Source organism: Rhinoraja longicauda, chromosome 3 (assembly GCF_053455715.1).
Source record: "Rhinoraja longicauda isolate Sanriku21f chromosome 3, sRhiLon1.1, whole genome shotgun sequence".
Classification (NCBI taxonomy): domain Eukaryota; kingdom Metazoa; phylum Chordata; class Chondrichthyes; order Rajiformes; family Arhynchobatidae; genus Rhinoraja; species Rhinoraja longicauda.
Window position 1 is genome coordinate 59,273,008 of NC_135955.1, and position 25,766 is coordinate 59,298,773.

General features: G+C 38.6%; 1 protein-coding gene across 3 annotated transcripts in view; it reads right to left on the minus strand.

Moving 5' to 3' along the window:
* The window catches only part of vps13a (vacuolar protein sorting 13 homolog A), a 283,176-nt gene that overhangs the window by 22,167 nt on the left and 235,243 nt on the right, over window positions 1-25,766 (minus strand). For 2 of the 3 annotated variants that reach the window (XM_078396225.1, XM_078396226.1), the window contains 4 exons: window positions 24,681-24,726; window positions 24,478-24,601; window positions 20,329-20,443; window positions 1,327-1,412 (listed from right to left, as the gene is read on the minus strand). In XM_078396225.1, coding sequence (XP_078252351.1) covers window positions 1,327-1,412; window positions 20,329-20,443; window positions 24,478-24,601; window positions 24,681-24,726 — 371 coding nt within the window. Of the gene's footprint in view, window positions 1-1,326; window positions 1,413-18,604; window positions 20,051-20,328; window positions 20,444-24,477; window positions 24,602-24,680; window positions 24,727-25,766 lie in introns of those variants that run through there. The other variant, XM_078396227.1, reaches the window with a different exon arrangement.

The window sequence follows — 25,766 nt, forward strand, 5'->3', positions numbered from 1 at the left end:
CACACAATACTCCAGGTGCGGTCTCACCAGGGCCCTGTACAACTGCAGTATGATCTCCTTTCTCCTAAATTCAAATCCTCTTGCAATGAAGGTCAACATGCCATTAGTTTTCTTCACTGCCTGTTGTACCTGCATACTTACTTAAAGTGATTGATGTACAAGCACACCCAGGTCTCCTTGCACCTCCCCTTTTCCTAATCTGACATCATTCAGATAATAAACTGCCTTCCTGTTCTTGCCACCAAAGTGGTTAACCTCACATTTATCCACATTACACTGCATCTGCCCACTTAACCAAGTCACCCTGCATCCTCATAGCATCCTCCTCGCAGCTCACACTGCCACCCAGTTTTGTGTCATTCGCAAACTTGGAGATGTCACATTAATTCCCTCGTCTAAATCGGTAATATATTCTAAATAACTGGGGTCCCAGCACCCCACTAGGTGGTGCCTCGCGGTACCCCACTAGTCACTGCTTGCCATTCTGAAAAGGACCCGTTAATTCCTACTCTTTGCTGCAATGGGTAGATGGGGACCCGGTGTGTTCCCTGTGTTAAGAGGTGGCAACCTTGAGGCATATTTTGTCAGGATGTAGGATTAGTCTTTCTCACGGTCAGTATACTTGGCGGCATAACCAGGTCGTAAAATGTATAGATGCAGCAATTGAGAGGAGGAGAGCTCAAGTGAATTCAGTAGACATCAGGACTGAGTGTAGCTATTCATTTTGTCCGTGAGGGAGAGAAAGGTAGAGAAGGAAAGTTTTTAGGCAGGTATGTTAGGCCAGTTAGGGGGAGTCAATGATTGGCAGATGCAGGTAGTTTTGGAAGGAAAGCTTGTTGCTCCGCAGGGAATAATTAGTACTAGTTTGAGGCCTGATAGTGTTATGGTCAGTTAGTCAGTGGATAGTGTAGTTTATAGAACTCACGGTGCCTTGTGAGAAATTTGTGGATGAGGCTTATGAAAGGAAAATGCTTAGATATGTAGAATGGGCATCAGAAGTTGAGCAGCGAGGATGGAGAGCAAGAGCAAGATACTCAACATCATTCACCATGTCTAAAAAATTCTAAAAATACAAATTCTACTCTACTCCCTCACCAGGTTACATTCATTCAAATACATGGTTTAATTAAGTTCCATTCAACTATTAAAAAGTTGAAAGTAACTGAACAAAACAATAATGGTCAATGAAGGACATTTATGAAATCTCTTTTTCCAGCAATTTGATATGTCCGAAAAGGTTTTTGTCAAAGTGCTAAATGAGGGTTGAAAACTAATCACAATTTTTGAAAATAGATTTTCCACACTTTTCATGACTTAAAATCGTACCTTTTTGTGATCATGAACAAGTCAGACTCATTAATAATTTTATGGGAAAAGTACTTGTATTTGGCAAATCTCCCATTTTCAATTTTCTAGGAAAAAAGGCAGTAAAACAAACACTGTTAATAATGCGGTAAAACATAACTGTAAAAAACTTGAGCCTATTGCAAAAGTTAACAATTAATTTGTTCTATATGAAGTGTTGTATAATTTTTTACGAACAGCTCACATCAATGATCACTAATAATAATAATAATAATCCATTTATTTTATATAGCGCCTTATCACATGCTCAAAGCGCTTTACAAAAACAATTAACATAGAAACAAACAGACAAACTATCCTGACGGAAAAGCGGCGAATACTCAACGCCAGCGTCCTCTCACGTCAGGGTCCAGCAGTAGACATTAAAAAGCACAAGACACACAGATATAATTTTTTACACAAAACAGCCATCACAGTGATTGCTCTAGGCACACCCTCACTGTGATGGAAGGCAAAGTCTTATCTCCTCCTCATTCTTCTCCCGTGGTGCCGCGAGGTGATCGAGGCTCCCAACTTTTTGAAGCCCCCACCGGGCGATGGAAAGTCCCAGGGCCGAGCCGAGCCGAGCAGGCTGATGAAAGTCCTGAGCCCCCACCGGGCGATGGAAAGTGCTGCGGCCGAGCCACGCAGGGCGATGAAAGTCCTGAGCCCCCACTGGGCGATGGAAAGTCCCAGGGCCGAGCCGAGCAGGCCGATGAAAGTCCTGAGCCCCCACCGGGCGATGTAAAGTGCTGCGGCCGAGCCACGCAGGGCGATGAAGGGCCTGCGGGCGGGTTGATCGAACCTCGCGCTTCGGGGCGGTCGAAGCTGCTACGGCTGGAGCTCCCAAAAGCCGGTCGCCAGCCAGGGACCTGCGAGCTCCCGATGTTGCGGTCTGCAGGGCCCACGGCCGAAGCCTCCGAGATGGTAAGTCCAGGCCCTGCGACCGGAGTCTTTGGGGTCGATCCCAGCTGGAGGCCGCCGACTCCACGATGTTAGGCCGTAGCGCGAACGGAGATACGACACGGTAAAGGTCGCATCTCCGTTGAGGAGGAGATTTGAAAAAAAGGTTTCCCCCAACCCCCCCACCACCCCCCTACATACACAGAATTAAAAATAAAACAAAACGTACATTTAACAACGACAATGACAAAAAACAAAAAAAAACGGAGAGACTGCCGGTGAGCCGCAGCTGCAGAACACAGCCACGCCCCCAAAAACTGTACAAAGAACCAGAATTCCAAAGCTTTGGTTAACAATCCTCGAAATCCATTCAATCTCAGTCAGAGGAACCATTCCTCACTCCTGGAGGAACCATTTTGCAGTTTAAACAATTCCAACTCCAGGGAGAAATTAACAGTAATTGTGACAATTACAAAAATCCTGGCCTTGACCCATATGAAAGCAAAGAGCAGAGTTAAATTTGCATTTAAAACAGAAGAAAGACCAAAAAAACATGTTTACAAGACAAATCCAAGGATTGGCAAGGCCAGCTTACAATGGCCATCCCTACTTTTTCTTTAGAAGGTGAAGGAAAGTTGAATGGATAAACACCTTGTGGAGTACGTACTCTCAGAAAAGCAGTACAATGGAGAGTTCCCAGCAATTTTGACCAGTAATAGTAACATATTTTGAAAGAATGGTGTGTAACATAATAGAATTTCATAAGATTTATGTCAAAAGGGTTCTTCAGCCTATTATGTCCACGCTGGTCTAATAGAGCTATCCAAGCTAATCCCTTCATCTAGCTCGTGACCCACAGCTCAGTTGATTTTGGTTTGTCAAGTGAACATCCAGACACTTTTTGAAATCATAGTAAAAGTTTCTGCCTTTGTCTCCATTCCAGGTTGCAACTTCCAGACCCCTATCACTGTCTAGGTTTTAAGAACATTTGCCACATCTTCCATAGTTTTAAAAATAGACCACCTTGTGTTTTGTCACTTCAACTGAGAAAAAATAGTTCCCCTCTATTTGTATGGGTCCCTCTTATACCTGAATTAAGATGCTGAAGTCTCTCCATTTATTGGTACTTATTATTGCACTATCCTTTTGCCTTGCAGCAGCTTGTGCATTACCCTGGGTTAATCTGCTTTTGACACTTTATTGCGACGAGTCGGCCATCTATCTCTGCTCAAAATCAAAAGCTTTCTTCTTTTCTGTCAACCATCTGAACTGAAAGATAAATTTCCAAAATTGTTTCCAATGCACCTGCTTTTTTTCTCAGTGGTACAGGTTTCTCAAAGAAACTCAGTGACTTGCTGAACAGGTATAATATTCTGGTTGTAAATGATGAAAGGAAACTAATCAGCAAAAGAGCTTATTCCTGGATAATCATACCGTATAGAAACAGGCCCTTCAGCCCAACCTTTGCCTATGCCACCAAGATGCCCCATCTACACTGTCCCATCTGCCCATGTTTCACCTATATCCCTCTAAACCAACCTTTTGTATTCATGTACCTGTCCAAATGCCTTTTAAATGTTATCGCACCTGCCTCAACTCCCTCCTCTGACAGCTCATTCCATATACCCACCACTCTCTGTGTGAGGGTGGTGGATAGTATTGAGCATTTTGAGCATGATGGTGGAGTTGAACATAATAGCAGAAATATAGCATTTGGCTTGCTCCACAATTCATAAAATTGTAAGCGACTTTTCACCTCAGTACCACATTCCTGTACTAACACAATGTCTCATGATTTCCTTGTTAACAAAATAATCTATTGTTCACCGAGACAAGTGAAGTCTTTCAAACATTCCTAGATTTGTGCCTTTTGAATGGTGGCAAGATATTGGAAAGGCAAAGGATTATCCAGTCCAAGTGACCCTGCAGAGTCCTCTACTTGTACATCTAAAGATGCCTTCTTTACCAGTTTACTTGTTGTTATGGAGCTATGGACTTGGACCCCAAGATCCCTCTGTACATCAATGCTGTTGACGGTTATACTATTAATTGTATATATTCCCCTTACATTTGACTTCCCAAAATGCAACACCAGGCCCTTGCTCAGATTAAATTCCATCTGCCATTTCTTCAGTTATTTCTGCGGCTGATCGATATCCCGCAGTAAAGCTTGACAACCTTCCTCACAGTCCCCGACCCCAGCAAGATTTGGCCCTGGAACTCATTCTGGCTCTGCTTCAAATAAGAACACAGGAGTAGAATTCCAGAAATGGAATTGTCTCGAGGTCAAAGCAGCATTTGATTGAGTGATATCAAAGAAATGTAGTTTAAAAAGGAATTAAAAGGGAAAATTCATGACTAAATCCAAGGAGAATTTAACAACTTCCTCAACATTTAATAAAACTAATACTGCTAAATCACTCGCCTACATCCTTGGCATCACAATGATCATAAACCTAACTGGATCAGCCATGCAAATGGTGCTTTGTAATTTGTTTCAAATATCCAGGAATAATAAGATAACCTCATATAATTATAAATAAGGAAATAAATGTTAGTTGTATAAATACGTCGATGGTAGATAACGATTATCCAACTATAAGATTTAGAGATCAAAAACTGTTGAGAATTAGCTTTGTTAGACAATGAAATAAAATGCTTTATTTTGATGAGATTTTCCACTGTGAGAAAATTAAAAATTTAGTTAGCCAGTTAAAGCAACATTATAAGAGAAATTTTAAACTAAAGCCACCTAATGTTACCTGGCTTCTTCACATATGTTACATGTGAATATATGCAGATATTCTGAATGGCAACGTTGTGTCATAACCATTCTATGATTCAGCTGCTGGAATGCCTGGCATGAAGAAAGTACACTGATTCCTGCAAGACAGATGCTTAACTTATTGTGATTATTTTAATATTGATGCCAGTTTGACTAACTCATGTGAATTATATAACCATATAACCATATAACAATTACAGCACGGAAACAGGCCCGTTCGGCCCTACCAGTCCACGCCGACCACTTTTTCTGACCTAGTCTCATCTACCTGCTCTCAGACCATAACCCTCCAATCCCCTCCCATCCATATACCTATCCAATTTACTCTTAAATAATAAAATCGAGCCTGCCTCCACCACTTCCACCGGAAGCTCATTCCACACAGCCACCACCCTCTGAGTAAAGAAGATTTGATCTTCCAGTCAAACTAGTTGCTCAAGATTTGTGGAGGGCTAACATAGATGAGGGCTGCAGAGACAACCTCAATCAAAACATTGAAAAAATTAAGTCAAATCAGTATGGAAAATGTATATGTGCTGCTATGCCTTTTGAAAAGGATGGCAGAAAAAACTAATCAGAAGGGCCAAAGAAATGTATCAGGTGTTTGAAAAATAAGTCATACAAGCATAACCTTTAGAAGACTGTAGTCTATAAATAAAATATCCTTTTTGATTGTGCATGGCTGGATGTCCCAAGAGCCGATTTTTAATAGGAGCTTGAATCAGAGAGGAAAACCAAGTCCTACAACCAATGTCAAATATTACATTTTTACACATTGTATTTTCTATACTTACTTATTTGAATTATTTTTAAGCATGATTTCCTTTAGTGCTACTATTTGAAGTCAACCTCAGTTTATTCACTGAGGATAAGAGCATCTTTTGGAGCAACTCCAAAAAAAATTCAAGATAAGTGTACCCACAGTAAAGCTGGAAAATTATCAAGGTTACTAAAAATGAGTAAAATAAATGTATGAAAGGAACATGTTCGTACTGTACCCAAGATAAAGCATATTTTAGATTTGTTTTTTGATCAGATGAGAAATTCACAAATTCAAATTCACCTGAACGGTTATTATCTCTATCTATGGATTTTACTCAGGCTGGAATGGAATATGTATGGGTATTGGTGGTTGAATTGAATTAAATGTGTCCAGATTTCTCAGCCAATTTGTCAATCAACAGGAACAATGCTCATTCACATAACTTAAAAACAAAGCTCACCCAGAATATTTGAAAGTTGCATCAAGCTCAAAGGAGGATGCGCTTTCTAGGGGACATCCTGCTGACAAAGACCTAGATTGAGCTGACTAAGAAACAGTACCATTGTGGCACACAAAGAACACAATTCTGTGGAGGAACCATTTCAATGACCTGACAAGATTAGAAAATATATTTGTATGCATCTCCCTTTATCTTCTGCAACGCACATTCTTCAATTCAACCTACCGCTGCCCTCCCCCCTCCCTTCACATCATTCATCTCTCATCCTATATCAATTTCTTCATCAGTCAAGTATACATGATATTAATCCCATCCAGCTCGTGTCTCAATTATTTTCAACACTATCTATAATAACATCCCTTTTTACATCTTCTGAGCTGTTCAGCATGACAGGTTCAGTGCTTATTTACTAAAAGCAAAATACTGCAGATGCTGCAAAACTCCAATAAACACTAAAACCAGCTTCACTAGAAAGAAAAACAATGAACATTTTAGATTTTTCATCAGAGGTTTTGATAAAAGACCCAAGGATTTCCTATATTTTCCTTTTAGTTCAACATTAGTCTTGGGGTGGAATATTGAAATGAAAGGACAACAATGCAAAGACCTGCAAGCATTTCACCAGAACATGAGCTAGCCGCTGTGGGATTTCTGCTCGAGTGCAGAATGTGGTGTCTGCTGCTCATGAGACATTCTCCAATGCTGGACCCAAGAGACCAACAATGGAGGGTGCATTTGCACAAGTACTCCAGCATTTACATTAGGAAATTGCTCAAAGAGAAGGAGATAAGACAAACATGTCACCGAGTTCTCCATCAATTCCAATGATGAATAATGGCAATTCACATATCACTGTACCTTAATTGGTACACGTGGCAATAAAAGACCTTTGAAATCTTTGAATAGCTGTGAGGAACTGATGGTTAATACTTTGAGCTTTTACCACTTAAAAAAGTTATTTAATACCAAATATGTCTTTCTTTTCTGAAAATATTAAAAAACTTTCAATTTAGAAAGTTTAATTAGTTTCTTAATAGTTTGCAATATTTAAAAACTTCTAAGCACGAGAAATATTGTAATATTCACTGTAATGACAGTTAGCCAAAAGGGATTGACTTACAATTTTTTCCCCACATCAGTTTTAGGCAGTGTTTTCTCAGGCAATCTGTCCCTCACCATCACCATCCCTTGGCCACGAGACACAATTCAACAGCAGAATGTTACATGGAAACAGAGAAAATCGGTGCAGTAGACCATTCACTTCAATATTCTACCCCAAGACTCATGTTAAACTAAAAGGAAAATGTAGGGAATCCTTGGGTCTTTTATCAACACCTCGGATGAAAAATCTATATGATCATGGCTGATCATCCAAAATCAGGACCCCGTTCCTGCTTTTTCCCCATATCCCTCGATTCCTTTAGCCCTAAGAGTTACAAATATGACGTGATTTTATTTGCAGTTAAATTGCGCCCCAAATTTTGAATCTCAGGTCAACCGTACACGTGTTCCAGAATTCTCCTCCCAGAGTGCACTCTCCATCTTTTTCTTCACCAAGTACGCACTAAATGCTTGTGTTGAGTGATAGAATTGATTGAGTGATAGAATGTGGAATGCTGCAGACCAATCATTCTTGTAGCTTTGGCTCAGAATATTCTGGGGAGTCTTTGGTCCTATCAATCAATAAACCTAAACATCTATTACTACAATGGCTATTCTATGACTAGGTTTGGAGAAGCTGATACTTACCCGTTCTATTTTTTAAAGAATAGAGCTTCCAAGAGATGTCATCAGCCATGCCATCCTCAAATGCTGGTGCCAACTGTAAACATTGGAGGCAGGGGGAGAGTTGAAAACAGCATGGCATCCAAAGTACCGGGCATGTATTTGGACAAATTTCTTGTAGTTGCTTACAAATTCAACGTTGAGCTAATGTGCTTTATCACACTGCCATTGTCAGTGAAAATTTGATATTTTGCCCGACTCATCCAAATTAATCTAATTTCATTCATTTTTGGGTAAGAGCAACAGCTGTAAAGACTGACATTTATTGCCTAACCCCAAAAGGCCTTGGGGAAATGGCACTGACCCACCCTTTTGAATCATTGTGGCAAAAATGATGTTGGGCGCGAATTCCAGTATTCAGTCCCAGCAATAATAAAAAGACAATGATACATTTTCAAGTCAAGTTAGTGTACTATTTGGAAGGGATCTTGCAGGTAGTATCATTCTCATGAGTCTCTTATCTTATCATATCATATCATATATATACAGCCGGAAACAGGCCTTTTCGGCCCTCCAAGTCCGTGCCGCCCAGCGATCCCCGTACATTAACACTATCCTACACCCACTAGGGACAATTTTTACATTTACCCAGCCAATTAACCTACATACCTGTACGTCTTTGGAGTGTGGGAGGAAACCGAAGATCTCGGAGAAAACCCACGCAGGTCACGGGGAGAACGTACAAACTCCTTACAGTGCAGCACCCGTAGTCAGGATCGAACCTGAGTCTCCGGCGCTGCATTCGCTGTAAAGCAGCAACTCTACCGCTGCGCTACCGTGCCGCCCTTCAAGGTGGAAAACATTGCGGATTTGGCAGGTGGTGCCCAAGCAGGTTTGATAAGTCATCATGACGTATTTTGTAGACAGTAAACCCCGCAACCACAGAACACCTGGACGGAGAGAATGCTCAGTGAAGGTTTAGGTGCCAGTTAAATGAGCAGGTTTGACCTTTTTTGGTGTCCAGCTTCAAGTACTGCACTCACCCATGGGAGAGTTTTAAAGAAACTGAGGGGCAATTGCCTCACATAGAGGATGGTGTGCATATGGAATTAGCTGCATGGGGAAGTGGTTGAGACAGATGCAATTACATTTAAAAGATGTTTGGACAGGTTTACAGATAGGAAAGGTTTAAAAGGTTATGGGCCTAGCTTAGATGAACATCTTGGTCAGCATGGATTAATTGGACCAAAATGCTTGTTTCTGTCCCCAACCTTTCCATAGAGGCCCACTCATCTGTTCTCCTTTCCACATGATCTGGCCCCTCCTCAGTTTCTCCAACAACCACAGATGTTCCTACACCACCTCTTTCACTTGACAGAGGTTCACATGCACCTTCTCTAACCTCGCTTCTACATTCAGTGGTCCTGTTGTGACCTCCTGTGCATCGGTGAAAGCAAGAGTAGACCAGGTGACCAAGCGTTCATCAAGGCCTGCTGGTTGTCCTGGTTGCTAACCATTTTAACTCCCCTTCCCATACTGACCTTTCTGTCCTTGCCCTCCTCCATTGCCAGAGTTAGTCTACTTGCAATTTGGAGGAACAGCACTTCATATTCCCGTGGGTAGCTATAATCTAATGGTATGAACATTGAATTCTCCCACTTCAAGCAATACACCCCCATCCCATCTTTCCTTCCTGTGACCCCACTTCCATCTCGGTGAGCTCCCCGTTTTTCCATCCCCTACCCCAGTCACCCTGCTCCTTTCCTCTCCATTCATTCATGTCCCACCCCAGAATCCTCCCATATCCCTTTTATTCCCCACTCTTGTCTTCCTCCTGTCCCTTTCCACCCTCATCCCTCCATCCAATGTTTTGCCTCTTTTTCACCTCTTTTGTCTCTTTTACACCTCTGGCCTTTGTCACTTCCTCCAATCTGCCAATCAAACCCCCCTCATCTGTATCCACTTATCACTTGCCAGGCTATGTCCCACCCCACCTCGCTTTTCCAACTTTCTCCCTCGTACAATTAGTCTGAAGGGTCCAGACACAAAACGTTGTCTGTCTATTCTCTCCACAGATGCTGCCTGAGCGACTGAGTTCCTCCATCACTATGTTTTGCTTAAGATTCCATGATCTGCAATTTCATCTCTCCATCTTTCAGCATTGGTCTGGCTGATGGCACTGAAAGATGCTTTGAGACTACCATCCTAATCTAACAATCTGTCCTCTGAAAGGTTACAAAGATTGAACCCTAGAAAAGTGGGAAGAATGTCAAGAATAAACTGGCCTCTCTCAGGATGACAGCATCTTGGATCGCACCCTTCCCATTTGTTTGTTAGGCAGTTGGCATGATCAGCAATAGCTTAGGTCAAGACATTACAGTTCAAAGAATGTCCTCTAAATCCAGAACTATTCCAAGGTCATCCTAAAAGACCACTGCAAGTCAGTAACAATGGGGAGCATGACTTCAAAGCAACAGGACAGGTTAAAGCTTTTCAAAGATGGGTACTAAGGGCCCTCACAAGTATCTTTGGATAATGTTTTGAATTGACAGATTTTTTTTCAATTTGGAAGATGAAATATAATTTAAAAATTCCAATGTGTGCTTGGGTATTCTGATTTATTTAAAGTGGGCATATTAAAGAAGGTGGGTGGGGAATTGCAGTGATTTAAAAAAAAAATCAGGACGATGTCCTCTTGCTGCAATGAGAGACCATTTGAGAGAGCAAGAGTGCGCGCAAGGCACCTTTAGAATGGTACAGGCACTAGAAGCAGATATGAAAAATACCAATGGTCTACTTATGTTAAGCTAGTAGCACCTCTCTCACTACAGATGTTATTGTGGACATGTTGAGGTTTCAAGTGACAGGTGGGTAGACCTTTCTAATGCACATGTGGCAGAAATTGGGATAATATTGCTGAAGTACCCAGAACCAGCCGAAAAATAAAGAGATTCAATTACCTGAACCGTTGAGAAAGAGGCTTTGTTTGACTGTGGTTGTAATGGCAGTTGCAACACATGGTGGATATTAGTCAGCATATTTCTGCTGAAGCTGAGTACACATTGCTTCTGAGGTGCACTCAGATTTGCTCCAGTGAAAACCTGTCATGGATAAAGAATCTTTCTGAAGTCATTCCTTCCCCTCGTCCTTCTGACAGGGTTACCGTTTTGTGGGCCTTTCTTTATTGTCTCTGTCACTTTGTAAGGAGGAGAGGAATAGTTAACAGTTCACCTTCATCTATTTTTGGAAAATATGGCTGAAGTTAATTATTAATGATAAAATCAAAACTCAGCCACAGCATTCTCTGTAAACATAAAATATGTTGAGACCTCCTGCAAATAACAACCACCAAACTTCAGGACAGCCCTTTTCTTTTTTAATCAATCATCAAACAGGTTATTCTTTAACATATATAGACGGGTGTTGTTTGAACCTCTGTTGATGTTTATATTCTCCACACGTTTAACACAGCCCAATTTGATAATGCTAGTATTAAATCAATACTGCACGAAGATTGACCTGATCTAGAGATATGCAGTTGCAACCCTTGCAGCAAATTGGGAACAAATCACCAAGAGACCAGTTTACAGAATTGATATTCATAGAGCCACAAAGCTCGGAAACAGGCCCAACCTGTTCATGCCAACCAAGATGTCCCACTGACGCTCATCCCATCTGATCGCATCTGAAGAAGGGTCTCGACCCAAAAAGTCACCTATTCCCTTTCTCCAGAGATGCTATCTGACCCTCTAAGTTACTCTAGCTTTTTGGGTCTATCTTTGGCTCATATACCTCTAAACCTTTCCTATCCTTGTACCTGTCCATATGTCTTTTAAGTGACATTCATAAACACATGAACATGACGTAGGAGTCATAATGGACTCTAGTGCTGGTTACTTGGGAGTTAATTGTTAGCACCCTGGCTTGTGATGCCTAAGACTCGGTAGTCAATCCCATGGTGCAAAAGAAAATGCACAATTTTCCTTTGTTGCCTCGCAAACTAAAAATCACATAGGTGAGGAACTACTCATTGATGCCATCCCTGGGTGAATTCCAAAGTACTTTTGCTGAAAGACATTTTCTAAGACATTGTTCCTTGTCTCATTTTTTGATCAAACGTGAGACACATCAGAATCTGCAATGGATGTTGAAATATAGAATCCTTAAAGCATTCTAATGGAATTATCCTAATCGTGGAAAATAATTTTAAAAACCTTCCTGTCTCACATCTGCAGCCCTGGGAGGGGGAGCGCTCCATGGAAATCAATATCATGAAACAATACAAAATCCCAGCTAACTACCACAATTCTGAGTCTCTAAAAACCCTTACATACTTGTAATTCCAAGGAACTTAAGACGAATATCTCAAGGCAGGCAAAGATTTATTTGAAAGTAGTCAATTTTATTAAACTTTGAATTTCAGAACAGACCAAGAGGAAGCTTATTTAAGTCATTGATGAACATTGTTAATTGCACAATAAACTGCAGCTTTCCGGAATGGATCAATAATCTGAAACAAGCCTTCCACGTATTGAAAATCTTTACAGCAGAATTCCCTCTTCCCAAAAGGTATGCAACGTTCTTGAAAGATGGGACCATTTAAATAAGGAACTTGGATATCTAAATATCTTCAGCTTCAGACTCAATTTTCTAGCTAGAGTCCATATAATGATAATAGGGACGAAAGTGACTGTTCCCTCAATCAGTTTTAGTATAGATCTAACAAATAAATAGAAGAAATAAAAGAAAAAAATGGCTTCCAACTTGTTTTGACTCCACTGAACCAGCAGAAAACTCATGAAGTCACTTCATCATATCATGCCTTAAGTCACAAATTAGAATGATGCCGCAGTCGTCTGAGCAACTACAAGACACTGTATATTATCTTCCCCAAAAAGCCTCTCACATTCAAAGAACAAACATTCACTGCACGACTTAAACAGCTATTAACATCCTTCAACCCCCATCAGACTCTCTGGATGAGTTTCCAAAAACATACCACCATGACATTAAGGTGCACTGTCATTCTCCTAGATTTTACTTGTCCAAAGTAGCTATTTCTATGGCAACTACATGCACTGCGTTAGTTGTAGCTGAAGAATAGGCATTGGAAGCAGGGCAAATAAAACACAGGAATCCAGATGAGAGAGGAAGTAATAAAGGGATTATTGATCCTATCCCTAAGGAGTAATTAGGAACCAATGCTTTAAACCTCAAGGAGCAACATATCAGGGAGATAAAGTCTCCCTGAGGTAGTGGTTAATGGCAGGGCTGTAGAGTCGGAGTCAGAGAGTCGGAGTAATTTTGGTGCTGCTGGAGTCAGAGTGGGAGTCGGTAAAAAAGTCCCGACTCCGACCTCAACATAAATTTCAGAGACTACGTAAATTGGGAAAAATCCCACTTTTTAAACATACCGCACACTTTATTTCCACCCGAGAGAATGAGAAATCGCATCAGTGCTGCCATCTGGTGGCAGAACGACAAGAAACAAAACATAAACAAATGCCGTCACCAGCTGATTTCCCTCCATCTGCTACTGAGTGAACATGTCTGGATAATTTCTGAATCAAAAGGTAAATTTAGTAATTTATGGGGAATATATTATAAATGAATACAGATTATGAATTTTCATGATTTACTGCAAAAGAAATTGTCAGTGATAATGAATTCCTTCTCAACAGCAGTAAACACTAGTCTTGGCAAAGTGTCAAAGAATTTGGTAATTTTTCATCAATACAATACAATTCTACTTTCAGTGGGATGCTTGACACAATATTCTAGGTTAAAAGATTAGTAAGGGGTTGGGTAATGAAGGAAAAAGGTTACGGCTCATTTAGGTAAAAGTATAGTAAACACTGGCTAACCTAAACTAACGGGGGGCTGCAACCCCCTCGACCTGCTCTTTAACCTAACCTAAACTAACGGGGGGGGGGGGGCTGTCTCCCCTTTACCCCCCCTTTAACCTAACCTAAACGACCAGGGAGGCTGCGTCCCCTTGACCTCCCCCTTTAACCTAAACTAAACTGCCCCCCTCGACCTCCCTAATCCCTTAAAACAAGTTTCCCCAAATTATTTAATTATTACCAATTAATAGAGACTACTAAAGTGAGTTAGTGAAGGTAAGTTAAGTATGTCAGTTTTTCCGGCGGTATTTACTGTACTTTAACCCCGTATTTTGTGATATATAAAAGATGTTAATAATTCAATTTCAGGCACTTTTCATTCACTCGTGTCATTAATTCTTTTCTTTTTCAGGAAAAAAATTTGAGTTAATTCCAAATTTCCCAAGTTAGCAAGTTTGAAATCTAAAGCCCCTTTTACAATGGCAAAAACTCCAACCAGATCTGCTGTTTTTGAATATTTTACAATAACTGCAGATGAAAAACATTTTGTGTGTCAGTGTATGATAGAAGATGATGATGATGGTGAAAGATTGTGTGAAATAAAACTCAGTTGTTTCTCTGGCTCTGATAAAAATGCTCCAACAAGAGCTTTAAATTTGAAAAGATATTTGCAGTGTTTCACCCTAATATTTTAGAAGTTGTAAATGAGAAAGATACACGAACCAATAAAAATCTTACAACTATATTAAAGTCATCAAAAAACAAATCTCCTGAGGGACAACCCGCATCATTTACAAGGTTCATGCAGCATCACTGACAAGGTTCATTACCACAGACAAAGTAACTGTAACAATGACCACAGACAACACCTTATCGAACTTGTTGTAAGAAATGGTGTAGCCTTAACTTTATTTTCATAACTAGCCTTTCTAGGCCTAAATGGAGAAATGGCTAAGAAACTAAGAGTTTCTCTGGGAAGGGAGAGTATCAGAAAACTTATACTTGAAGAAGACAAGAATGAAAAGGAAAAGCTTGGAAAAATTCTTTAGGAGCGGTTCATGTTCATTAAAATGGATGCCACCACTCATCACAGAGTTAACTATTTTGCCATCAATGCTAGATTTGTTGATGAAAACAATAAAATAGTAACTCGGACATTAGGAGTAAAGGACACCAAGGCACATCATAACAGCATTTATCTCCAGAACTTAGTGGAAGAAATTTTGAAAGATTTTGAAATTAAGAAAGACCAGATTCTATGCATTATCACTAATAATACTTCAAATATGCTAGGCACAATAGAAAAGATCTATAAAGTTGAAGAAGAAAAAGTCACTACTGAAAGAGAGATCTCTGACGCAGATTCTGAAACTGAAACAGCAGAAATCGAACAGAACGAAGAAACTTTAGGTGATATTGTTGAGGAGGCATCTCAGCTCTGTCTAATCCAACATATATATGCATTGAGCTGTACATACATTGCAACTAGCAATAAGAAGATGGATTGAAAGAACGCCATGCAGCTACTCTGATAGGTAAGAGGAGGCATGTAGCCTCAGCAGCCAGGACCTCTAAAATTGATGTTTCCTCCAGAGACGTGCAGGAAAGGGAGCTATTTTGGACCAAGCAACTCACTGGGGCAGCACATATATGATGGTTAAGTGTTTGCTTGACCTAAAACCCTTTCTAGAAGGCATTGATAATCCCATGGTCTTACTGACTGAAAGTCAATGGAGGGAGGTATCACAATTAGAAGCTCTGCTTACTCACGCTTATGCAGTCATCAAAAAGCTGCAAGCAGAGGATTTAACTCCTGGTACATTCCTATGGGAGTGGAAATTTTTAATATTTTACCTATCCAAAACTGGAGGATTAATTACTAAAGGAATTGTATCATCAATGAAGAAGAGAGAGGGTCTGCTACTTGAAAATCAGATCTTGTTAGCTGCTGTCCACGTAGATCCAATGAACCGAATCTTGTTGAGCGAAGATCAAATTGCTAAAGCAAAAGAGTTGTTGTAGTTCGGATAAAAGGGCTACTACCCGAAAAGTCAGAACCATAAAATGGAAATGGGAGTACCAAATCCTTCTCATCCTCTTCAAATGATGAAGTCAGATTTTGAAAAATATTTAGATAAAACTGAACAGTCGAGAACATTCCCGTTTAAATGTGCAAAGGCAGCCTTTTGATGTTAAACTAATGGGATTTAAACAAGATTTTCTTGGTGGTTTAAAAGAAGTAGAGAAATATGATCACTCATTTAAACTTACAGTACATGAAGTCATCCCTGCTTATCCAGAAATAGTAAAATTTGCAGCTATGACAGTAACAGCCATACCACCCACTCAGGTCAGCGTGGAGAGACTGTTCTCCGCACTGAAAATAATTAAATCAGATTTAAGACCTTCAATAAAGAGGATCTGGCAGAAGCAATTCTGTTCCTAAGGACATTATTAATAAATTTTAGGTATGTACTTTTGCAGCAAACTTAACTACCTATGCATTTAGTTTTAATTTCTATTCTACTTGAGAATTTATTTTGTCATAATTTAGCCATTTAGCTCATACCTGTGGCCTTAGTTTAATAAATTTTGGAGTAATGCTTTTATAATTGTTATTTAATTCAATGGAATTTTAATTTGTCATAGTCCTATATGTTTTTTTTCTGTTAGCATAATGAATTATGTTTAAAAAAACCCACAATAGCATAGATACAACCATTAGACTCAAAACTTTAAGGACATGGATTTAAAAGGTAGCCTGATGATTCATGGAGTTCTTTTGAAATGCCATCTTGTGTAATGTCATCATAGCAGATTTAGAATTATTATTATACCTACGGGTCGGGGTCGGAGTCTGAGTTGGAGTCAGATACCAAGAAATCAAGGAGTCGGAGTTGGGTGTTTCGGGTATCAACCACAGCTCTGGATATTGACACTGACAACTTGAATTTATAAACATCCAAGTAATTCCAGGAGATTTAATTTGATCTCTTTCAAGTATCCCAGTTTAGTGTTAACCAAAATATTCGTAAACTCACTACTCTCAAGGTTTCCACCTTCCTTGAGAAGAGACCATCCAGTTGATTCCAAATGCAGACTTTCAGGAAATGATTGCCTTGGCACAGCCTAGTTTTGGTATTCAATGATTGATGTTCAATTGCAGAAGGGTACTAATACATTCTATATTTCAACTGTAGGATATGTCACGTATTTTCAATTCTGCAAGCCAAGATCAATGTTGGAACCAACTTGACAGCCCAGCAGTATAAACTGTTCCCAATGCATCTATGTAAATATGACACAACAACCTAGAAAGTATCACTACCTTGCGTCAAGGATTTTCTGTTTTAAGCACCTAAAACATGACGATTGACTCTATGAAAGATGGGTCAGGAAGATGTGTGAGGTGGAGGAGAGGGTGGAAATGGCAGGATGATTATAATGACATTCCCACGTGGCTCCATTGTGGTGACCATCATAATGAACTCATCTCATTCCTGAAAATCTATTTCATTATTGTCTACATTGACTTTCTAAGAAAGCCTATTCACTGGTTTGGTCCAAATAACTGACGGTGTAGGAGAGGTTAAATATTTTATTAACTAGCTTCATCAGAACATTACACATGAATTGTCCCTAAAATAAAGAGTAGGTAGAAGCTCTAAACTCTCTTTACGAATTTTAGGCTTGTGAGCTATTAAAGTTTCCCAATCCTGACCATATTACAACACATCCTGGAACTCCCTAACTAATAACATTACAGATGTTTTTAAACATAGGGTCTGCATCACAAGGTGGCTGGTCATAATTTTTGTTTAGCTGTAAGGGATAGACAATATGACAGTTGTGTCAGTGATGCTCATATTCCAAACACAAATTGAAGAAAATTACCTACAAATTGGCATAAACTGATATCCCAAATGCACATAACACAATGTGTTATTAATGAAATTAATCCAGGATTAAGTCCATACAACATATTTAGGGATGCAGGTAGGCAGTGGGAGTTAAGACAACATGATGATCAATAGTAATAAAAGCAAATAATATTGCCACCTGGGGTGTAAAAACATGGGAGTATTAACTGCTAATGTTTTGTTGGTATAAATGGATTGTGTGTTAAATTTGCAGAAGTAATCTCTCAATTTGATCACAAACACTCACGAAGTATTGTTTTAAAATGGAATCCCTCTTATTCGTATTCTTTCATAAAGATAAACTTTAATTTGTTCTGGAACATCTAAAATAAGCACCACTTAATCTATGGATTGATGCGACAGAAAATGGTTTGCTATTTTAAACTCATCAGCAGAGATTATGGCTAACTGTTGAATGCTGTAAAATTGTTTGAATTACTTTTCCTATCTGTCAAGACATTTATTTTTATGTTACAAAATATTTGCTCATGCTTATTTGAAACTGTTGTAATTTAGAACACATTTTAAATACTTGCGTGAGATGAAACAGGATGTACAAGAAATACAGACAACTTCAACACATACTGCTTATTAGCTTTTCACAAGTTTTAAAGCAGTATGGTGAAAATATGATCTCCACTGCATATTGCAATAGTGTCTATGATCAATTAATTTTGCCAATTTTGCATGTGTTAAATCTATCAGTAAAAATACAAGAAGATTTTGTATACAATTAAAAAATCCTTCAAGTAAATTGCATCATTGCAGTTTCAATTATCATAAAAACATCCCAATATAAATACAATTATTGTTTGAAAGGATGAGATTTCAGTATTCCAAGTCTGAGAATAAATCCAACTGCTTTTATTTGATGATGAAACAACAGAAATTATGATAAATGGATACTAATAAGGTCTTGATACTAAATTAAACCCCGAGAAGTTTCAAGAGATTACATTTTAAGAACTTGCCTTTCATTTTTCCTTTATAAAACCCTACATTTTGGATTTAGTTTTATTGGGCATATATCTACCTTCTCAACCAGCCTATCCGTAACCTACATGATAACAATCCTGTTTATTGCCCAATCAAATTAAGAACAGAAATGTAAAATAACCAATTAACATAGTTTCCCATCTATTTCAAATTGATTGTATTCACAAAACAGAAGCTCTCAGAAATATTTGGCCTAATAATCTCACCTCCAGATTAGGATCAATCCCAAAATTCTATTCTCTCAACAAAAACATCTATTGTTGAAATTGTTGATATGGAGCCTGCTCTTCACCAAAACCATTTACAATGGCCTGGAATGTTTGGGAAAACAATGCATTTATCAGTTTAATTGCCGAAATGTCACCGTGTAAGCATGCACAACATCAGAATATTCAGAAGTCCAATAGGTGCTGGCGCTGATTGCCACCGCTTTTGTGAATGTGTCCATGGAAGCCAAATTTGCAGTAACTGTCCACCACGAATGGTAGGGAGTTAACGTGAACATATTAAACCAACATTCTACATGCTCATTCAATATATCAGACAGGACACAGCAAAGCCGCTATTGTATTCAATTCTTAAATACAACAATGATATAGTCAGAATTAAAAACATGCCATATTTACATCACAGCTAATGTTTTGGTAATGTGTGGAACATTGGAGTTGAGAAAACTATCAACTTCATATAACCTGAGTAGAAACTATAAAGCCATTTTTGTACATTTTATTTTATTAGATCAAGTACTATAATGAGTTTAAAAAGCAACAAGATTGGAGTTAAACAAGGAAATTTGATGCAATATGATGATTGACATTAATAGAGCTATAGATTTTGGACAAGACTTTTATTAAAGCAACTTCACAATTGTACAATTACCTGAAATTCTTAAATACAAACTACAACACTCAATAAATTAAAAACAGCAAGAAAAGCCAAATTAAAACTGCAAGAGGAAGTAAACAAATACTAAGAGAACAAAATAATGTCCTACACTAATATATTTTCTGTAATATTCTCTTCTCAGCCTTTCTTGATTTGTGCAACTTGCATGCATTTTTGTTGGAAATGTTCTACAATACAGGTATGCTGTCCGTTTCTCTGTCTATCCCTATGTATTTTCGAGTTTGCACTTTTTCAACTAAAAATAAACCATAAAAGAGTAAAATACTAACAGGACCACTAATTGTTATGCCTGTAGATAACTGGACTGTTATGAATGCATGCATTGATGGTATACAGCAATTTGATCAGATTAATCATCAGTATGGTTATTGTCAACCTATTCCATTCTTTGCACGCCTTTCCTTTCTGCAAGCATGGTAAAGAGGGAAAGAAGTAAAATAACTAGTTAGTTTTTCTGCTGTTTTCTGTGCCTTTTTGGATAAATATACTGACAAAGCATACAGCCACCAATAAATTAGTTACAGAGCACATATTTTATAAACATCAACTTGTCCTGAATTATGCAAGCACTTCTTGTGCACGGTATATATGCACATGGAATTTAGAAATTCAAGGTGGTTTTATTTTCAATATTAGAAATATCCTTGTACAACAAATATAACCATGTAATTACAATTAATTACCTGAAGGACCTGCATGCCAATCGCCTCTCTCAACCTGTATGGTCGAATTACTCCATCTTCATGAATAAATCGAGGTGGTCTAAGGCTCTCAACATCTTCTGCTGATTCTGTAGCTCTATCATATTGAAAATGTATGTACATTAATAATATGTAAAATACAATTTCCCAACTTGAATCATAATTAATAGCAACTTTTTTCCAGATCGCTGCAGTAATTTTATGATACACAATAATATTAAGATGATTATCTACATGTAAACATTGACATTTTTACATGTCAAAATAAAAATGAATCCTAAAACTGGAGTCACTTAAATAGGAACACTAATCGTGCACTGCACAGTTAACACATACCTGATCCCGCTAGCACATTCTAGACACAAGATTTAATCATAATTCATGAGAAAAGGTTAAGAGTATGGTTGCAATTACTTCTGCAAATAAAAATGGGCATTCACAAAGTTCCAATAACTATCCCTGGAATTCTGCACATTTGCCAGTTCATTCCTGAAATAATTATAACAGTGTTCCAACTTTAAAAGGCACTCTCCAGTATGTCATGGCACTGCTGGAAATCACAGGGACAAAAGAAAAACTATACTCGTTGAAAATCTGAAAGAAAAACACTCCAAAAAATGTTTGAAATAGTCATCAGGTCAGCCAGCATGTGAAAGGAGTGAACCAACTTATCAACTACGTTACAATTAATAGTTAGAAATTAACCTTTTTCATATTACAAAGGAGAGAGAGGTGTGGGATATTTGTGACAGGGTAGAACACAAGAAAGACCGAAGAAGGCAAATGGCGTGTTGGTTTAATCTTGTTAATCACAGCAATTCTGTCTGAAGGAGATGTAAATTGACAGAGATGAATGAGGACAGGATGAGAAAAACAAAGCTCAAACTAAGAGACGCCAAACATTGCAGTTGTTGGCAATGTAAATTAATGGAGAATGCTTCTGCCACTCTCAAAGGAGGCTTCTGCCATCAGGAAGAACTGCTAGACTGTGGGATTGGCTGCATTGATATGGATTTGGTGGCAGCTGTACATTCTATCACAGTGGGATCACAGCCCATATACCACCCCCTTCCCAGTTCTTCAGGTATTCCCTGCTTCCCCTCTCTATCCCCTCCTCCTTCCCAGTTTGCCTAATAGTCTTCCTGTCTCTGACTACATCCTATCTTTTCCCCGCCCCCTCCCCGCCATCAGTCTGAAGAAGGGTCTCGAGCTAAAACGTCACCCATTCCCTCTCTCCTGAGATGCTGCCTGACCCGCTGAGTTACTCCAGCATTTTGTGTCTACCCTCGATTTAAACCAGCATCTGCAGTTTCTTTTCCTACCATATAATTTATCATTGAAGTGTGAAGCATAAAACTGCTGTCCATCTTCAGCATATTGGCAATACTCCCCCACCAATTCTCAGAAATGTTTCCCATGGCTAGTTATTCTAGACCACAGTTCCTCACTCCCTAATGTACAAAAACATCAGGCATCTGCCAAACGTTCGAGGACCAAAGTTGCTCATCGACATCCATCATGTACTCTTGCAGCCCATTCAGTTTTCAATTTACCTGGCTGCACCCACATTGTTGGACCTGCAGAGCAATTGTAAGCACAGCAAGTCAAATTGGAATATCTTCATAAAACACTTGATTTTAAGTTACTGTCAATGTTTTGTTGAAAACAAAAAGTACTTTTTCAATATTAGATTGATTTTATGGTTCATATGTTTTAAAAGTATTCTAATTTCTAAGAGAGGCACACACGAGTCATTTCGGGAAATTACCAAATGATAGAACTACTCTGTGCTGCAATTGGGCTCACTAGTTGCCTTTATTGGTCATTTATTCTCTGAATGTACTTGAGCGCTTGAAAAAATTCATATAGGTTGAAGTCTTCTGGAGGTGATTTGGCAGTCATGTGAAAAATGATTAGTCATTACTCAAATTATGTGGCTTTGAGAATGTATTAAATTTTCTCTAATGCTGCATTTTTTCACGGCAGATTTCCTTGCATGGCCCTGTATCTGCAAAGTTAATTAAAAAAGCCAAAAGTGAAGGTATTTTCAGATGAATAAGTGTCCAATGTGAGCATCACTTTGGAGTAACTGTCAAAGTAAATCAATTGAGATTCAAAGAACTGCAGATGCTGGTTTATACAAAAAATGACATCAAGTGCTGGAATAACTTAGTGGCTTAGGCACCATCTCTGGAGAACATGGATAGGTGACATTTTGGGTCAGGACTCGACTCGAAATGTCACTTATCCATGTTCTCCAGAGATGCTGCCTGACCACTGAGTTACTTTGTGTCTTGTCATGTAAATCAATTGTTTTGCTGGTGGTTAAAAAATTGTGAGGAATTAACAAGAGTTACTGAGGAGCAGGTACAGTAATTACCTACTAATATTAAAAAATACACTGTAAATGAAGTTAGTAACCCTGAAACCTTTAACAGTAGGTTGTAGGTAATAATTTCAAATATAATCCAGATTTAAATGTACCAAACCATCTTTTGAAGACTTCAGTTTGTCAATATTGGTATCCAATCTGCCACCCTCAACATTCATTCTCTAAATCTAACAATGCAAACTGCAGTCATGGCAAAACTGGCTACAAAACACACTACAAAAATCAGCCAAGTCTTCTTTGACAGCACTTCTTAAACACACAAACTCTGTCACAAAGATCAAATAAAACAGATACATAAAAATCCATACCTGCATGTTATAATTAAAATCATACCCGAGTCTGAATTGGAAACACTGCATAACCGTTTCAGGTTTGTATGCAACTATTGGAATTTCCTATTCAACAAGGACAGCAGTAGTTCAACGTGGCAAATCTTCACCTAACTTTCATGGGCATTTGAAGATGGACAATCTATTATAACATAGAAACATTGAAAATAGGTGCAGGAGGAGGCCATTCGGCCCTTCGAGCCAGCACCGCCATTCATTGTGATCATGGTTGATCATCCACAATCAGTAACCTGTGCCCAACATCAGACATTAGTCAAGGCACATTATCAATACCTTGTGAAGTTGCACATTTCATAAAAGAAAGATCTGGTAGTTGGCAGAAACATTCATCAAATTTATAGCAGAGATGACAGTATATGGATATTATCAAAAATTTGGGAAAGCAAACAGTTTTCAACAGAAAACAGATTTTGGGAAATGAAAAGAACTTTGAAACAATAAATAACCACTTCCAGAGCATAAACATCAGATCTGGGCAAGAAATTTAAAAAAAAGCTTATTTGAAGCTCAACTTGTGATGATTTGATTAAACTAGTCAAATATATCGACACTATCGAAGGCACTGTGTCAAGGCAGCTAATATCAAAGATTCACATCAACTTGGCAATGCTCTTTTCACTACAAAAATTGGAAAGGTGGTACAGGAGCCCGAGAACCATTACATCATTCATTATAATTCATTGTATATTTATTTGTTTCGCTTTTGCATGTAATATCTCTGTGAAGCTACAGCAGGTAAGAATTTAATTGTTCCAGTCCCAGTACATATGACAATTAAATGCTCTTGACTATAGGTCATAAACGTCACTTTAGTCAGATCAAACATCAAGTTACTAAGAAAGATGTGATGACTGCAGATATAATTGAAGAACCATAAAACTCATGTGGCATAAGAAAATAAATATGTGGGAAACCTAAAATCAAAACAGAAAATACTGAAAAGAGCAGATCATGCAGCATCTGTGGAAATAAAAACATATTCACCCCTCAGGTTGAACATCCTTAGCTCATCTATCCTGCATTATAGAAGTTCAGAATACAATAACTGTAGCCTGTTCTGGTCTCAATTGGATACTAAGTTGTTCAGCTCTGGTGGATAAACTTTGAAAGTATTTCAATTTGTGGACCATCTCTTTTTCAATTCTCTTTGACAATAGTCAAAGACAATTGGTGCAGGAATAGACCATTCGGCCCTTTGAGCCATTCAAAGTGATCATGGCTGATCATTCACAATCAGTACCCCGTTCCTGCCCTGAAGAGTGAGAGAACATTAAAAACACATTAATTTTCAAACAGAGATCAAATTCGACATTGTTTTGGATATTTAGGAAACTCAACTGTGTAAACTTCAGACACTTTTGTACGCAATAAGTTAAGAACATACTTTACCTTCTTATCCCTTGAAAAGTGCTGCTGGCCAGGTCTATAATGCCTCCAGCTGGTCGTGCCACTGCTCCAACAAGGCCTTTGCCAATTCCTTTAAAGAAACCAACTGCACCTTCCTTCTGAGCACCTACAAAAGAGCATTTAAAATATTTTTATTTCACTCTCAATATTTTAAACTGAAATGAACATAATACTTTATTTTTTACCTTTGATTGGTTTTGTCACTATTCCAGTGATCCCACTCACAAAACCCTATGAAAATAAAAGAAAATTACTGTCAACTCTTCTTGAACATAACATAGTAAAAATTGCAGCATTATACTTAACCATTAATGCAAGTCTGTAGAATCAAGGAACAGCAGATGCTGGTTGACAAAAAAAATGCTGGAATAACTGCAGGTCAAGTCTCAAGAGAACATGGATCTCTATGAATCCACATGGATCAGGTCCGATGAAGGTTCCCTATCCATGTTCTCCAGAGATGCTGCCTGACCTGCTGAGCTACTCCAGCACTTAGTATCTATAGATGCAAGTCTATTACTTAAAACTACTGCAAGTAACTGGCACTGAAGAGAAAATACAAAATAATTGTAAAAATATGTTTGGTTCAGTGAAGTGCTCACATTATTGGAATGGTATGGTTCAGAGGTATGGAATAACAATCCAAAGAACAATGTAAATTCAACCACTGAAAATTTGAAGTCAAATTACAAACTCTGGATTAAAATAAAACATCTGACATTAGTAAAATAAATGATGAAACTGTTACTCTGCTGTATAAACTCACCAGATTATTTAAGCCAAATCTACCATTCCATGTGATTGACTGTTCCCTTCTAAAGTGGTCTAGGAACTCATTTAATTGTACAAAACTTTCATAAAGAATAAGATTAAACTGATTCTAGGAATCCATTAGGTGTGACCATTGTACACCCAGGGAAGTGGACCAGTCAGAGTCCAAAACAGTGATAATGAATTGTTGACACGGGTAGGAAAATAATCTTCAGGATTAGTTAAGTAAAATGGAAAATATCTTGATTCATGCCTCTTGAACAATATCAAAGTAGCAGGACAAAACAAGCAACCAAGGTGCTCCACAGATAATTTCAAAAGTAACCTGAGAAGTCAGATAGCGAATTAATAGTTCAGCGGGACAGGCAGCATCTCTAGAGAAAAGGAATGGGTGACGTTTTGTGTCGAGATCCTTCTTTGGACTGATGTCAGGGGTGAGGGAGATACATAGATAGGGAAATATAAGCTGTGAAAAACAGGACAAAGGGGATAGAGATCAA